The sequence below is a fragment of the Brassica oleracea genome, chromosome C9 (genome assembly GCF_000695525.1).
Source record: "Brassica oleracea var. oleracea cultivar TO1000 chromosome C9, BOL, whole genome shotgun sequence".
Lineage (NCBI taxonomy): Eukaryota > Viridiplantae > Streptophyta > Magnoliopsida > Brassicales > Brassicaceae > Brassica > Brassica oleracea.
The window spans coordinates 8,475,551-8,494,014 of NC_027756.1; the positions used below are offsets into that span (position 1 = coordinate 8,475,551).

At 32.0% G+C, this 18,464-nt stretch overlaps 1 protein-coding gene and 1 long non-coding RNA gene across 2 annotated transcripts; one reads left to right on the forward strand and one right to left on the reverse strand.

The window, feature by feature from the left end:
* Nucleotides 1-9,273: 9,273 nt before the first annotated feature.
* LOC106317050 (protein WUSCHEL-like) lies at nucleotides 9,274-11,288 on the forward strand. Its single transcript, XM_013754911.1, has 3 exons — nucleotides 9,274-9,884; nucleotides 10,559-10,650; nucleotides 10,753-11,288. The coding sequence occupies exons 1-3, from the start codon at nucleotides 9,380-9,382 to the stop codon at nucleotides 11,089-11,091; spliced, it is 936 nt and encodes a 311-aa protein (XP_013610365.1). The 5' UTR covers nucleotides 9,274-9,379; the 3' UTR covers nucleotides 11,092-11,288.
* A 5,860-nt stretch (nucleotides 11,289-17,148) lies between these two features.
* Nucleotides 17,149-18,381, reverse strand: LOC106316913. Its single transcript, XR_001265005.1, has 2 exons — nucleotides 17,987-18,381; nucleotides 17,149-17,613 (listed from the first exon to the last, which is right to left on the reverse strand). It is a non-coding gene; the product is annotated as an uncharacterized LOC106316913 (long non-coding RNA).
* Nucleotides 18,382-18,464: the final 83 nt, after the last annotated feature.

The following is an 18,464-nucleotide window of genomic DNA, read 5'->3' on the forward strand; positions in this document are numbered from 1 at the left end:
TGTACACTGTAATAAAAAAAATACAAGTTGCACAGTTGAAATGAAGAAAACAGAGAGCGACATAATGAAATAACACGTGGGTTTGTGGATCTAAGGATCTCTTTCTTAAAATCAATAGAAAGAGGGAAGAAAAAAGCTTTGGCCTCTATCGAGTATGTCACTTTATATCAATTGAAAATCGCCGATGTGTTATATATGAGCTATGGAGTGATCTTCTCTACTCTGAAATCCCTATTCCTTCTTTTTAAACATCATCATCATACCAGTTTACTTTCTAAAACATGTATCCTACAGACTTAAAAATCGATGATATAAGTATATAGGGCCGACAAAAAAGTAAATGTAAACGTACTAACATTTATTATAAAAAACTCTCAAAATCAATATCATAACCATGGCAATATTTTATAGTAATTATTTAAATATAATTTTAGTTTATTTTAAATCATGTAATTAATTGTATTTTATAGTTTTTGAATAGTTGGACAAGTTTTTTAATTTAAATTTCTGGATCTTTATTCTGCTTTTAGTTAAAAATTATTATTAGTATTATGTGTTGGGATTGACAGGGGAGAGAGGAGAGAGGATGAGAAAATGATTACCCGTAAGAAAAGGGAATCAAAAGGAGCAGCTTTTGATGTGCTGTTGTTGATTTGGATAAAAGGGATGTGTTTGGGTGTGTATGTGCACACAACATACAAAAAACCTTTTGATATTATCCCATCACAAAGTATTGATCTGTCTTCTGTTGAAGTGATCTTGACCATTTATCATTCCAAATAACGACCCCTGAATTTTATAGTATGTTATTGATTTTGTTTGGAAAAAATAAACTTGTTGATTTTGGTAACGTTTCCTGAACAAAATATGAACAAAAAAAAACAAATTTGTTTGCTTTCATTTTAATTAAAAATACATTAAATCCATTAGAATTTACTACGAATAAAATTCAATAGAAATTGAATAAAATGAGTTTTAGTGTTGTTTCAATTTCTACCTAATAAATACTTCTTTCAATAACGCTAATTTTTTCTAATTTTAAAACACATTCAATTCTAGTTTTAAAATATACTACCTCCGTTGCACAAATATAGATTTTTTTAGTGTTTTCACATATATTAAGAAAACACATTAAATCACTATAATAAATATATTATTTTCTGTAATTTTTATTTTTTTAATAACTTTTAACCAATAATAATCAATAAAGTCAATTAATTTTCCTTAAGATCACAACTTTTTCATAGAAAATACAAAAAATCTATCTTTATAAAATAAATTTTTTTAAAAACATCTAACTTAATAAAACAGAGAAAATATTCATTTCCATTTCGGATAACGTCTTCCTCAGCTCTTTTCTCTCTTTGTGGGGTTTTGAGTTTTTAAGTACATACCTTTTATAAAAAGACAATATCATTGATAATGAAGTCCAGAGGTTTCTAAAAAATATGAATCCGGAGCTATTTTATTAATTTTTTTTAAGGCTGTATAACCTTCATACAATTAATAATTTACTAGCCATCTAAATACCCTAACTCATCGATACACCGCTTCTCTTTTATAAATAATAGTCATATTGCCCTCATGAATAACCGGAGAAACCTACAAACAACCCAAAATTTAATAATAATTAATGTGGCAAAGTTACTCATGTCTCTTTGTTAGTCATACCTTTTGATAATCGCACATATCTTTAAATGTTATTTTTATTAGTAAATATTAGAAAGATCAATCAATTTTGTTCAGATGTGTAACGCTTCCCGACGAACTCTATTGTGTTCATGTCGAAGGATTACAGTGAGCAGACACAAAAACTCTTTCATTCTTTTTTTTCTTATCTTAAATCATTGATTACTTTACAATCATGCTTTTACTTTAATACTCTTTTTTTTTGTTTTTGGTTTTGTTTTCCAGATACAGTGGTGAAAAATAAGGACGGCGAATCGGTAAAAATTTCGCCTTGTCGGAAAAAGAAAAGAGATGAAGACGAGCTCTATATGGTGATGAAGAATAATGATTGTGAGCCTAGTAAATGTGTGTCACCATCAACATGTCTAAAAAAAGAAATGAAGAAGATGAACTCCCCGTCCATACTATATTCGGTGAAAAGAATAGTATAGTATATATATTTTAGTGTACTTATTTATGTAAGGATACCATACTATTTGAGACATATTTCTATACTATTTCTTAAGGATATAATAATATGTCATGTTTTCAATTTTGATAGTCCTCTTCTCTGTAATTTTGTGTGATTGATTGTAATATAAAACTTATTTTTTCGAATGTTGGACAAATTTGATTATTTGTAAGATTTGCTTACTATACTACTTAGACTATATGGAATAGAAGATATACAACATGTTAACCAAGTAAATGGCATCCAGGTGTCAAATATTGGAAAACAATTTATAGATTGTATTTGGGTTTATAGGTTCATGCTTAGGGTTTAGATTTACTAAGTAGAGGTTTGGGTATAGTAAACCATATTATATACATTCTATTTGGGTTTATGCTTCCTTGATTAGGGTTTAGTATTACTAATCAGTGGCGTGTCTTGTATTGTTGTACTTTTTCGGGTGGGGAAAGCTTAATGTTTGCATTTCATACTATGGATACATCACTGGATAAATTTGATTATTTGGAACATTCGTTTACTATACTATTTAGACTATATGAAATAGAAGATATTCAACATGCTAACCAAGTAAGTGTGATTTCAAGTGTCCAATGTTAGAAAACAATTTATAGATTGTATTTGAGTTTATAGGTTTCTGCCTAGGGTTTATATTTACTAAGTAGAGGTTTGTGTATAGTAAACCATATTATATACATTCTATTTGGGTTTATGCTTCCTTTATTTGGGTTTAGCTTTATTAATCAGTGGTGTGTCTTGTATAGTTTCCAGTAGAGGTTTGAGTGAGATACAATAGTACATACGTAACCAAAATAGAATAGTATTCACGCAATCTGGTAAGTATTAACTTCTTCATGCATTTATCTTCTTTTATCTATGTTTATTTATGTGGTAAAAAATTAAAGTGACGTGGTTCTTTTTTCTTTCGTAAGTTATGCAAAGGTCACATAAATTGTGGGCCACATAAATTGGTGTCAACATCACTTTTTATTATTTGTCACCGGTAAATACACATATTTCACATGGACGATGTTGACATACCTTCTTCTCTTCACCTGCTACTTGTAGGACATAGGGTTATAACCGGATGAAACGAGACACATTGGTTACTTTCTTAATTATATCAAAATTATTGACCTGCATTTAATTAAACTACCACATTTAAATATCTCGTAAATTTTCTCTTTTTTAATTCATAAAACCCTATCGATCAAAATAATCATAAGTGAAGTAAAAATAAAATCTCTCTCCTCACTTTTTTCATCTTTAACTCAGTCGAAGGCAATGATTACACTTCTCTAACTTTCTAGGAAATTACTAACACTATGATTTTCTTTCCCTCTTCTTTTATCCTTTTTTAAAAATCATTCTTTTATCCTATTCCTTCCTGGAAAAAAATGTACATGCATATAATAATGTTAGTTATAACCCCTTTCCTGAATAAATTCTGTACTTTTTCGTGTTTAATACTTTTCCATCCACCAGAAAAGATTACTAAATTTTTACGTAGGCATTTCTAACCCAAACCTATTTTTTCCTGTGCAATTTCCACAAAAATAGAGTAACTCTGTTATAAGGTAAGTTTTGCTTCAATGGTTTTCTCTATAATAGAATTACTCTATTATAGAGGAAAAAATAGAAAGATTTCACTTTTTCACTCTATATTTGGAGTGAAAAAGTGAAATCCCTCTATTTTTTCTTACTCTGTTATAAAGTTAACTATTAAAGCAAAATTTACTCTATAATAGAGTTAATCTATTTTTATGGAAATTATAGAGTAAAAATAAAGTTTGGGTTGGATATGATCTTAGCCAATGTTAAATACTAGTGTTACTCCTGGATACTAGATGTAGAAAGTCACTAGTGTTAGTGGTAGATATATGCATATATATATATATGTCCTATTAAAGGAGATTTCTTTTGTTAAGCAATTTTGCAGAATTAGTTCAAGAGCAATTATGTAGAATTCGTTCAGAAAACAAATAGGTTAAATTGATAGGAAACACAGTTCTACTTTATGTGAATTATGTACCACTATACATCACGAGGTGTATGGAACGTGATGTGGGTTGAATATTCTATGAACATTTCTGAGTCCGTATAATCAATAAAGCGATAGAGAGACATTGAGAGAGCGATAATAAATAGTCTCAACCACCAATATAATTGGTGCAGTTGTGGGTGAAAGGTACTTCCCTATCCAAAATAAGAAGCTTATAACTAGAGACATACTTGTTTACATGATGTAATATTCCATCGTTTAAACCATGTCTAAGCATGCATATATATGCATGTAAAAGCATATCATCATTGATTCTTCCATATGTAGTACGGGTTGTGTGTTTGAATAAAGATATATGATGATGATCCTGAACTAACTCTCATGAATTCACTTCATTTATTTTTTATATTGTATTTACGTTATCGAAGAGCGTGCTCTTTATTCGACAGTGAAATTCCTTCCGCCACTCTCTCTTTCTATCTATCTCTATCTTTCACTCTTTTTTATTTTATTTTTCAAAACATTCATTTTAGCTCTTCTCGCTGCTATATATTCTAGACCGATCATGAATCATGTTGTACGCATACAACACATTACCGTATTAAATTAATTAATGATTTCACAAAGAAAAGTAAATGCAGTACAAACGAAAAATAATCCGAATTACTCAAGTTTTTTTTTTGCTTAAGATAATTGTTTTACTCTATCATCCAATTACTCAAGTTAAACTCTAAATATTCTAAATATAACTAGTGATGATTCTTTTGTAAAACGTGTTTTTCTTAAATATTTATAAAACATAAGTAAGCAAACTCCACTGATATAATATTAAGAAAAAACCCCACTTGATATACGAACGCGGAAATGTACTCTGTATTTATCACGTATATATGTTGGTAGTTTGAGTTCATATAATACTTATACTTCTTATTATTTTGTTGTATTTCAAAAATGTTATTTTAAAATTAGGATATAATTAATACTAATTTAGATCTAGTTATATTTTTGTATCTCAGGATGTAAATGTAAACAAAACATTGAATATGAAGCGATAGATAAAATTTTGTAGAGTGTATGTATACATTTTAAAAGCGTGATATGCAAGTCATGAATTACTGAAAATCAATACACACAAACTGACTAACTATGGTACGTCGAGCTAATTAAAGTTTCAATAAATGCACTAAATATAACCAGTGTAAACATTTCTAATCCTTAACACTATTTTAATGCCAAAACCATGTTATCTGGTGCAGTTTCAACACTAAAAAAATGTTTTTCTTCAACCATAACACTAAATTTTCCACTAAAAGTTATTTTATAATGTTATATGTATTTAACTTTTTATTTGTCATTTATTTAGTTGTACATTTTATTAATAAAATAAGTGAATAGTGTTTAAGTGGAGTGAATATTGTTATAGTGTGGTAAATAGTATCACACTAAATTTGGTGTAAAATTATAGTGTGACACTAAAATGGTATAATTTTTGCAGTTGAGTTGGAGAAGTTTTAGCGTAAAAATGACATTAAAATTGTTTTGCAGTCTGGTCGGAGATGACTTAGGGTAAGGTAAGGTGTAAACAGCTAATAACATATGACAGACTGAATATAAAGCTCGGACCGTAGAAGGGGCCATGCATGTTCCAAACCCTATATATCTTCCCATTAATTTCCAGGAAATCAAATAATTAATTTTTAACAAAAGATTATTATAAATTTTTTCATGAAATTAGGGCAAAAGTACAAACATAACTAATGATGCCCTAATGAAAATGAAATCTCTGCAAGTGGGTTTTAGGGGCCACGTAGACATGAGTTACAAAAGCTCTGAGTCTTTAGCCCTCCTGCCTCTTCAACAGCACTTTACGACAATAACAGAGATCGTGATGCGCAATTTAAGATCCTCTGTTTCTCACTGCATGCTCGTTACCGTACGCACTCATAGGATATATGTAGTTGCTTGTGTAGATATATACTGCATATGCATGTTTAATTATTAATAACAACATTTTCAACTTGATATTCACAATCCATATAGAGTTAATAACTTAGTATATTGCATAGTTCGGTGAACTGTTTAATTATTCGTAAGAAAGTTCAGAAATCGTATAAAACTCGTTTTAAGTGACTGTTAAAATATGTTTGTAATTTCTGCAAATATCTTGCAAAATGTCACTATAATACATGATTAGTCGTGACTTATAATGTATGATGTATCTCATTAGTCCACAATATAAATTTAACTACTCAAACAGAAAGGAGCGGAATTTTTCATAAACCGGGTTTATGTAGGATCAATTAGTTTGGTTGGGCAACTCCCTAAAAGATTCTAAAACTTCGATATACAATCTCATTTTCAAAGTAATAGTTATTTAACTGGTCTAACAGTTTGGTTGTTCATGGTATTTCTTTGCACGTTCTGTATATTGCTCATGAATCCGAGAAATCATGGGATCTGTACAAACAACAACTATACTATATATCTAGCCTAGCAACTTTTGAGATCCGATTTCTAAATTTTAATTTTATATGAGCGAATTCTAGTCGACCGTATCTTTAGACTTTAGATCCCGTTTCCCATAGAACTTTTAGCTCATATGAAAATTGAATAATTCGTCAACTTTTACTTAACGAAAAAAACTCCCAGTATCTTTTTTTTTTGGTTCAAATCTCCCAGTATCTTTTATAATCAAATTGCTATTTGGTAGAACAATGAGATTGTATGAGAGTTGGGTATTGAAAAGGTCATATTCATTAACGAACAACCTATACTGAAACAAATCTCTTGAAACTTTAACGAAAAATATAAGTTGTTGATATAGTGTATGCTTGAATTACTACGGGGGATGGAATACTTAACATTTTCATAACTACATCAGTCACACTTTGTCCTACACACTATATTTGATAGATAATAATCTATTGAAAAGATCAGCGGTACATATACAACCATTAGTATAGCTATTATGTATTGATATGTTTGTTTTACATTTTGTACAAAACAACTATTTTCACTATGGTGATTTCGTTAATTGTTCACATGATGGTTGTCATTGATCATTATATAATCTTGATCTTTAATCATTCATTTTTTTTTAAAAAAAATCGAAGATCTGTGATTAAGTCTGAAAAACAAAACTCTTTTTTTAGCTTCTAGTTAATTATGATATAACAATATATAAAAATATCTATCCTATGAAAATTCACGTCTGACTATACCATCCTTAGCCGACCTTTAACATCCACGCCAAACAATACTCTTTGCACCATGCTAAGATGTCTTATAATTTTTTTTCCATAATATACATAATTTTGTTTTTTTAGGGTTTGAACCCTCTGCATTCTAATGTAGGATTATTAATGATTTTTTAGTCAAACCGCTAGACTAAGAGCATCTCCAAAACAACACTCTATTTTAAAATTTGCAAAACTTCATATTTGAGGTTTAAAGATAGTCTTCTCCAAAATCAAAACTTCAAACTTAATTTCAAAAATATTTATATTTAATACTATGGTCATTATATTTATCATAATTAATTTAAATTCATAAAACTTTATAAATAAATAAATAGCACATATAAAAAAAATTATAGCAATATTGATTAATAGTTACACTAAAAATAAATTTTATATAGAAATACATATATAGTTAAATATATACAAGTAAAATATCACATTTTTCTATAAAACTATTTTATTAATACTCCTACATATGATTAATTATTGTGTTTGTTAAGTTTCTTTTGTAATATTTTTTTCTAAATATAGTTTTATGATTAATTATGATTAATTATTACATTTATGATTTTTAAATATTATTTTAAAATTTTAATTTAATTTTATATGTAAAATTTAAATTTATAAAAGCAAATTTGAAATATTTATGAGTTATAAATTTGTTAAGGATTAAGAATATAAAACGACAAAATATTTAAGAATCATAAATATAATATGTAATTGTAAGGATCAAATGCAAATAAAAATTTGAAACTTCAAATCTGAAATTTTAAATAGTGACATTCTATATTTGAAATTTTACTACTAAAAACTTCATATTTAAAGTTTCACAGCAAAAAAAACAACTTTTTTTTTTAAATAACAAAACTCTTCTTCAAACGTAGTAAGAAATTAAAGCTCGAAATTTTGCTTGTTATCATGACCATATATGGAGACACGATCAAACTTAAACAGTGGAGAAATAACTACCCTAACGAATTATCAAACAGAATTCATCACTTTATCATTCATACTCAAAAATAAAATTAAAAATCGTCCCTTCCTACGATAACTTTTGTTTATTTAAATGTGTTTGTATGGGAAAAAATCTTTCATACGTATACAATAGATACATAACACTTAAAGCTGGTGAAGTAATAATTAGAAGAGGCAGAGACATTGAAAAAAAGAAAGAATTGAGTTTGTTTTTCGTCTATGTAAATACCGATGATGCCCTTACCTTTCTAATTTCCTCACTTGTCCCTTTCCTTTTTCATGTTTATTTCTAACTTCTTTGTCCCTTTCAATCCTTCTCCACCAGATATCCTCTGATTCGATCCCTACAATATTTATAAAACAAGCATTTATTTTCACTAAATCAATTAAATTCCCCAAGAGTAGTTCCAGTTCTTTTATTATATAAATAATATAATTAATTCCTTACAAATAATACGAGAAAATACAAAATTCTAACTACACACCTTCAGCTTATCCTGCTTAATAGTACTAAGTAATTAACTCTGATCATGATGATCAAAGTAATGTTTAGTAAATAAAAAAAACTATTTATTAAACAATCTTCCTTCTAAATATAAAATTTTATTCGAACTTTAATCCAAATGAACATATTCTGTCATCTACTCACTTTTGTATCACACTTTTTTTCTTACATATACAAAAATTTCTAGGTCATATATGTTAGTGATAGAAAATCTTATATAGTCACCAATTTTTCATTATACCATATTAATACTTGAATAACTGATTTTAGTGTGAGAAATCAAATCTTCAAGCTTAAAAGAATAATATCGAATAACTGGTTTTCCAAATTTTGCAGAGCTTCTACTGGGTCCCCATCTGTGTATATATAACTCAACACCTTCCACACTATTTTCTATATCTCCCCCACATACAAAACCTAAAATCTCTTTTGCTTAAGTTCTTTTCTTGCTAAAGTAAAAATTCACTCTCTCTCTCTAGATCACTGTCTTCTTCCGATCTATTCTTCATCTTGATCTTGAAATGGAGCAACCGCAACATCATCACCATCACCATCAACAAACCGACCAAGAGAGCGGTAACAACAATAAGTCCGGCTCTGGTTGTTACCCATGTCGCCAAACGAGCACAAGATGGACACCAACGACGGAGCAGATCAGAATCCTCAAAGATCTCTACTACAACAGCGGAGTTCGGTCACCAACAGCCGACCAGATCCAGAAGATCTCTGCACGGCTGAGACAGTACGGAAAGATCGAGGGTAAGAACGTCTTTTACTGGTTCCAGAACCATAAGGCTCGTGAGCGACAGAAGAAGAGATTCAACGGCACAACCATGACCACACCAACAACTTCATCCCCCAACTCGGTTATGATGGCCAACGACCATTATCATCATAACCATCATCCTCTTCTTCAGCACCATCATCATGGTGTTACCATGCATAGGCCTGCTTCGGTCAATATTAAGCTTGACCAAGAAAATCATCTCCTTCATCAGAACATATCTTATCCCAACTTTCATAACGGTGACTAATTTCTTTATCTATGTGTTATTTTTTTTCTGACTTTGATGTCTTTTCAGTTTACACTACTATGAATCATTTACACCACTAGCTATTATATGAATAAGCAAATAAAATGCAGGAACCTAAAAGATTTACATGTTACATATATGTAAATATGAGTCATGATACATATGTATATGTAATTACGTATACATAAAGTTTATTACAAAATTCTTGAAATGTTGTTTCTCAATGAATTTATTCAGATGATTTTTCAAGTGTAGATAAATTTACACCCGAGCTATTACATGTAGATAGCAAAACAAAGAAGAATAAGAACCTAAACCAGCCGTAAAAAAAAACTAAACCAAAAAAGATTTTCATGTATATGTGATATATTTTGATAGATATCTGTATACTTTTGATAGATATATGTTATATAAATGACGTATGTGTGAAGTTATGGATCTTGATTTGGGAAAACCAGATTTGATCTGGAGAACGGTTTCTTTGTTGTGTCATGGAAACTAGCTTCACGTGTTGCGATTGATAAAAATATTAGGGATCTGAGTTTTGTAGAAAATAGCTTATTTTATGTTTTTCCAATTTCTCTACATATTAAGTAGACGGTGTGGAAACATATACACATACATATTAATTTATTCTTACAAAACCGTATATGTATCTGTTTGAAGGGAATTTAAATCATGCAAGTTCAGGCACTGAATATGGTGCTCTTAATGCTTCTTCTAATGGCTACATGAGTAGCCATCTCTATGGATCTACGGTGCGTCTGAAACTGTTTTAAGTCATTTAATTCAAAAATATCCTGCATATCTGAATATATAAATTCTATTTACATTTAATGAAACTGGACTTTTTGGTGAAGGAACACGACTATTCAGTGAGCTACAACAACGTAAGTGGAGGATGGACAAACATGGATCATAATCATCATTACTCAGCTCCAGCTTACAACTTCTTCGATAGACCAAAGCCTCTGTCTGGACTGGAAGATCATGAAGAAGAAGAATATGGTGGCGATGCTTATCTGGAACATAGACGTACACTTTCTCTCTTCCCTATGCACTGTGAGGATAACATCAACGGCGGTGGTGGTGCCTTTTTGAAGTACGGACAATCGGACGGTCGTGATTATTATGGTAGAGGCTCTTGTGCTTCTCTCAAGTTATGTTTAAACTCCTACGCAGGCGTCTCACCGGATTAAACTCCCTTTCGCCATCTTTATCTCTCTCTCTTATGTTTCGCTGCTGACTAATGATGCAATAATAATCATCTAATAATGGTATATCTCGTACGTAGTTAATTTAGTTATTTGTAATTACTAATATCGTCTCTCCCGGTTAAGCTTTCATTGAGTGCGTTTTTCTCCTTTTCTTTTTAATGTAAGACGTTAAACTTTTATTACTATGAACCTGGAGTCTATTTCAATAGATATAGTATTTACAAATAAGAACTTCAAAAAGATCCGGAGGCATGAAACAAACGGCAGATATGTATTTCAACGAGATCATGCATCACATGATTTTATTCATTATAGGCACATTTCGTTATGTTAAAATGGGCTAACCTAACATGGTTAATCTTAACTCTTAACCATGTATCAATTTTTTTAACCCTAACCCTGATTTTTGAGACACGGCAAAAATAGGACTAAACATAACTAGTCCATGAGCTGTACAGAGTTAAGTTTTTAGCCTATTGATTTTGCTTCATACCATTTTATATAATATTTTTATGCATAATAAAATTTTAAATTTGTTTAATTATTCAAAACAGAGTTTTCTACGCAAAACCATAAAATCAAATTTTCACCCCAGAACTGCAAAACTTCAGTTTTTGCCAAAACAACAAAAACCTAGTTTTTTCACCAAAACTGTAAAATCGATTTTTTTCGACAAAATGCAAAATATTGCTTTCCTTCCAAATCAAAATTTTATATTAAACCATAAAATCATTTTCCACCAAAACCGCAAAATTAAATTTTTTCCGTCAAAACCACAAAATTGTGTTATCAAAATTTCCACCAAAATCACAAAAATAAATTTTCCAACTAAAACGAAATTTCCCACCAAAACTGTAAAATTACTATATTTATCTAACTCACAAGTTAATATTGTTTATTTGTATTTTTAAAATATTATGAAATAAGTTAACTGTGGCTTAGCCCATTCATGTATAAACTATTAAGAGTAAAAGTATAGGTTAGTGCTAGAATAGGGTTGGGCTTAAAACCCCTATATAACATCCTAGGCATATTACAATCTAATAATGCTTTGCTAAATCATGTAAACGACACATGTTAGACTATTTCCAGCCCATTTTTATATAGAGATCTTTAAATTAGAGAAAAAAATAGAGATAAAGTTTTTATTCCAATATGTTCCTCTATAATAGAAGATTGCTATATTTGCCTCTATTATAGAGAAACACATTAGAGCAAAAACTTACTTCTATTTTTTCTTCTATGTTAGAAATTTCTATTATAAAGATGAGTTGAAAATGCTCTTAGGGCGTGCTCTCTTAGTCAGATCCTTGTATCTTATAGTCGTGATCAATGATCGTTTTTGTTATGTCTTATGAATTAAATTAACCTTCGCATTTAATCTGTTTCATCCCGTTTTTTCTTAGTTATGTCATATAGCGGTTTATTTAGTGAAAGCAAAGTACATATATGAACTTGATTGTCTTCATTACTTTTATATTTATACTATATAGGAAATGAAGGTAAATTATATATAAGAAAATTTGATGATATAAAGATTTATGATCCTTTGAAATTAAAATTGTGTAGTTGTGTCAGTTTTGTATTTAATTGTAACTATACATGTAGATGATTAGATGAAGCTCTTGGATCTCGTATGCCCTTGAATTGTTCGAAAATAATGTTGGTGAAGCATATTTTTTTTTCCCTTATGTTTTTTGTCCTTATCGTAGAAACGGAAAGTTAATGATGCTAATCAATGATTTGTCACCAAACTGTCTCATTTTAATCCAGTTTATAACTTCATCGAGTGTATGTATACACATGATCACTGTTTCACTTCAGTTATTTAATGAATTACTTTATTTTATTTTTTTTGTCGAAATGTTACTTTATTCTTAAAACATAGGGTTTCTTCGAGCTGCGTGAACTAAGATGACGCCAGTAAGAATAATGATTCTGATTAGTTACTTTTTGTCATAAATCTTGTTTAAAAATAGTAGTATCAAATATCAATATCATATTCTTCGTAGAAACTAAGAATCAAGATAGTTGTGTTGCTAAATTAGGAGAAGAACTTCACTTTCCTCACATTTTTGTTGTCTCCCTAAATGATTTAAATGGAGATTTAGCTATTTTTTAGCGGGATACTGTGAAGTATAGTTTTCCATTCTTTCCTCCATTTTATCACACTAATGTATATATTGATGATGTATATTCTTAACTGTATTTATGGGCATCCAAACCGGACCATTCATCAAAGGCAATGGAGTAGAATGATAAATTTGCTTAGAATGGATTATACCGAAGGTATCCAAGAGTGGTTTTAGGAGATTTCAACAATATTGTTTATGGGCACTTAGTTGACATTTATAGCCATATACTATCACTTTTTCCTATGTTTTTGAGATATAATCTAAAAACAGATTATTTATCGCATAAACAAATGTATTAAAGTCAATAAAACGTTCAAGCGGACTAAAACACCATTACAACGAAAAAAGACATAAATCATTACAAGGAAGTTAAACTGCTAATATCTTTGGTCAATCCTTTTCTCAATAGACTGGTCGATACCTTGGTAATCGTTGACTTCCTGAACTAGGTCTTCGACCATAGTCTTTTCTTGAAGATCCTCGGTTTGAGCCAACTTTAATCTGATTTGCTGATCGGTACTAGCACGAGTCTGAGTTGGAACCTCTACAATCATAGTACGTGATAAAGGAGATAAAGCGAATCACCATCTTCAAGATCATCAACCTCCATCTCCTCATATTCCTTATCATATTTGGCTCCATCTCGACTCAGTTGGTCCATCACCTCCTTCTAAACTCCAAGGCCCTTAGTAATCATCTCAAGGAATTTTTTCGTACCTCGAGCCTAACTAATGTTACAGGCTGGAAGCTGGGTCGCCCAAATGGTTGTTCGAGGTTCAAATCGGATCAACCAAAGATGTGACCGGTTGGTCGATATGGTCTGAAATCGATTGTAAAACCTGAAACAAATGAAATATGAATGAGATACGAATGTTATGAAGAATAAACTAAGATAAATAAACAAAGAAAAATGATAGATTTGGCGGAATCAAGCTGCTGGATGTGTATCACTCTCAGCTTGATCAAAAGATGGATTGAAGTGGATTAGCGGAGGAGGTTTTGATTGAATCTCTCAATCGGATGGAATGGTGGGACGATGTGATTGACTCTCTCAATATGTGTACTGAGCTTATTTATTTGGACAACAAAGAATCTCTCTTTAAATCCTAAATACCGATATTTTATACAAAGAACTATCTTTGATAAAAACTGAATAAACTTTTTATTAACTTGGTGATTGAGGGTGTTCTTTACAATGACTATCTAAGAGCTTATATAATGCTCTGGAAACTAAGTCTAACGTTCATAAGAAGAAAAGAAAGGAAACAAATCAAGCAAACTAACAAAAATCGGAAACTAGCCGTTGGAGCATTTTATGGGATTTTGGCTCCAAATGATAAACTTGATTCTTCTTGAACCTGGACGGTTTAAGGGGATAAAAGAGATTCCTTGGGATATTCCTGGGTGCTTGATAGGTACTGATGTCGTGCCTGATCTGAAGAGAAAAGAGCTGTTGGACATTAATGTTGGTTTGCTCCAAATAAGACAGGTTTGAGTAAATGAGGATCTTCCTGATCCAATGGTTGCTGGTGCATGGTATGAACTTGTAGAACTCTTCTGGATCTCTGGATATACTTCCTGAATGTATAGATTGATCTCCTGGTCGCCAATTTCTGGTTTGAAGCTGATTGAACCGGCTAGCTTCCAATTGAGGCAAGTGCAGAACTGGTTTGGCCGGTTTTGGTGATTGGATCATAACTTCATAATTCTGTGGCCATTTCTCCTGATCTTGGGCTTTCTGGAAAGATGATAAACTTCTCTTGACTCCTATGATGGGATTTAATTCAGGCCGATTCTTCATTGGGCTTGAATCTTCTTCTAAAATCGGGTACTCGCAGATGGACGGGCTGAGAAAACTCTGACTTGTAAAATTCATAACTTCTTTCTCCGTGAATATTCTGGTCCGATTCCAATTGGTCTGGACTCCTTCTTGAATTTAGAATCCATAAAAATTAGCCTCGTCATTTAAACCCTCTTGGTTTGTAAGATATGGCGTTTTTAGTGCACGTATGTCCTGGCTGGCGCCTTGGCTGGTTGAGTAGGGCTTTGAGTTGACCTCTGGTTCAGTTGCTGATCTGATGGCCGCATCAACTAAGAAGGAGATTTTTTTTGGTGCACAACTTGTTGATTGGCCATGTACACGCGAAGCTTTCCGAAAACAAGCTACCAATTTTGATCTCATTTCGGCTTAAATGTATTGTTTTGCCAAAGCGACCTCCTTCTCCCGGGTTTTTCTCAGACGGGCTTGTTCAATATTCAGAGTCGGTGCAAGTTCATCCTTTTTGGCAACCAACTTCACCGCCGTAGCCGTAGAAGCCCCCAGGGCCTTTTCGTACTTTGCAAGTTTCTTCGTTGCCGGCCTAAGCTTAGTAACACATCGGTTCTTCTCGGTTACTTTCTCTACAGCTCTTTCAGAAAAATCCTAGATTGCTACTCCAATCGTATATGACTTCAATCCGGGATACTCGGAGTGCACCGGAAATCCCATCGCCGAAGCCATAGTGCTAAAACTGAGAATATACCACAATTCAAATGGATTTTTTTGAAGAGTACCCATACCGGAGCATGAACAAGCTTCATCTCAGATAATTTAATTGAAGGATGCCAAATCATAGCTGCGAAAGAACCATCGCCTGAATGCTAGAAACCCACGTCATTTGACGAGTAACTATGCAAGGAATAAAAATCAAACACGACGGCTGAGAATGTTGCTTAACTGAAATGTTTCCATTCTTCCCCCATATATGATTTAGACCAGTGAAGATTTTTGCTGGAGATGGAGGTCGACCATGAAAAAGGCCACCAAATGATTTTTCCAAACTGTAGAAGAAACGAGAGTTTTTGTGTCCAGAGCTTTGATAGACGGGATTCCATCAAGAGAGACAAACGGTGAAGCCACTCTAACCAAACGTTGGAAGGCCGATTTCACCTTAGTAACCCAAGAATCCGATGGTTTCACAGTCTGCACAACAACTACATGGACCACCATGCTGTCAAACCACGAATCTCTGCTCCTGGAGGAGAAACAAGAGGTTGTTGCCCGCCTCTGACCAAAAGACGGACAGATGAAAGAAAAAATCGGGACCTGACGAAGGGTGGAGGGAGAACAGATCGGGACTAAATGATGACAATCCTACCCAATATTATTAGCTTAATTAGAAAATACGACATGCATAGCCCAAAGTTCGTATGACTAAATGATGCTAACAAAAACTGATAATAAAACATCTTTTATTTCTGATTTATAAGAGTTACTATAAATCTTATCGCCGTTTGTCATTGGAAACTTGGCTAAAAATGACTATGGCTCTTCTATTCAAACGGGTTTGTGGTTGTTTTGAAGGAAGCTCATAGTCTGCCGGCTGAATGACATGATGGATCAAGGGTGAAATGAGAAGCATATGCTCAACCCGTCTTCGGTCCCTTACTTTTGTGGTTTATGTCAAGTCCTTAGTTGGATTGATTCCTAATTCAGTTTTTATCTAGTATTTATTGATGTGGCTGTGATTATTTATTTGATTTTATTTCTATAAAAAAAAGTTTTGTTTGGGTTAAAGTCTCTGGGGATAATTTGTAGTCTACCGATTTTCAATTTATGTGGTTGTTGTTTAACCGTTGGATTTTTATGATTTCCAAAGTTTGCAATATAACCTTTCGATTTAGACCATCTCCAATGGTAAGAACCCATGATGAGTTCTAATAACTAGTTTAATTATAAATTTTGTAATTGGTGAACTTTAGAACCCCTTGCAATGTAATTAAATTTGTTATGGTCCAATGGCAGAACCCCTTTGAAATTCTTAGATTTTTTTAAAAAATTTTAAAAGTTGAATTATTGAATTTAAATTTTACAAAACTTACAAATTATTGGATTCCATAAAATTTAGAAGTAGAGAAAATTCAAAACCAACCAACAAACCTTTCATTTAAATTAATATAACAACTACATTAGAGAAGAAACCATATCCATAAACATAATGTTATAAACGAGAGAGAGCATGTGAGAGATAAGAGACATAGAGGTTTACTTTCATGTTTTTCTTTCAGTTGTCTGAGTCTTCCTTTGAGGTAAGATCCAACCCATTTCCAATCCTCTGTTTTGATATCATCATAGAAAATACACAAATCAATTTTCTGTTGCTTTTTTCTCATCCGCAATGAACAAGCACGAGCTATAAATGAATCATTTTTTACCTGTATAGCTTCACAGATAGTCATATTATACACAGATTGCACACAATAATTTTCAAATCAATCACATAAACTAACTTGCCATATGAAAAAGAGTGGACACCGTAGTGAAAGAAAGAAGCAAGTGTCTGATGAACAGAATTCATTAACAATGCTTTGATGCTATTTTCCCTGGTTCCTACATCATCAAATGTCACAAAACAGAAAACCATCCTTTAGCAATCAAACCCATCCACACTCAGAGCATTTACAATTTCCAATACAAAATCATCACCCTCCTCCTACATGGTCTATGGAGTTCAAGAAAATGCTTAGCATCTGAATTCAACACGGGTCATTCCCATACTAAGCAATGACCATTTACAGTACAAAAACTATCATCAGCCTACACCTTCTGTGGGGTTTAAAAGTGCCAATCACAAAGTTTAGACCTTTTTTATAACTCCAACCAAAAGGAAAAAAATTAAGAAACAAACGAAGCTCAAAGATGGGAGCTTTATACGATCTAACAACCTCCTCAATCATGTCAAGAAGAGCAAAAGAAGACAGACCTCGATCATGTCGATGAAGCGGATGATGTTGGGGTGATTGATCTTCCTCAAGATGAAAATCTCCGACATGAGACTATCTTACAACTTCTTTATAAGCCTAGCCATGTATACCTCCTTAATAGCAACCACAGTTCCATCTACAAGATGCCTCCCTTCCCACACCACCGAAAACGAACTGGACCCGATTTGTCGTCCCACTCCGTAATCTCCGATTATCCGCCTGCTCCTCTCCGCTGCCGCCGCCAACTGAACCATGTGTTCCTTTACCTCCTCCTCCTTCTTAGAGAATCTGAAATTGAATAAATTTTGTAGAGATTTCTCAAAACCATGAGCAACATCGACGATTCTCAAAAAAAAAAAAAACAGCAACCAAGAGGAAGAGAGAGAGAAGACAAAAAATTTCCCCTTTTGTCTTAGCCAATAAGAAATGAACACATATAGGGTGCTTACCGGTTCCAAAAGGTTATATTAGGAACCG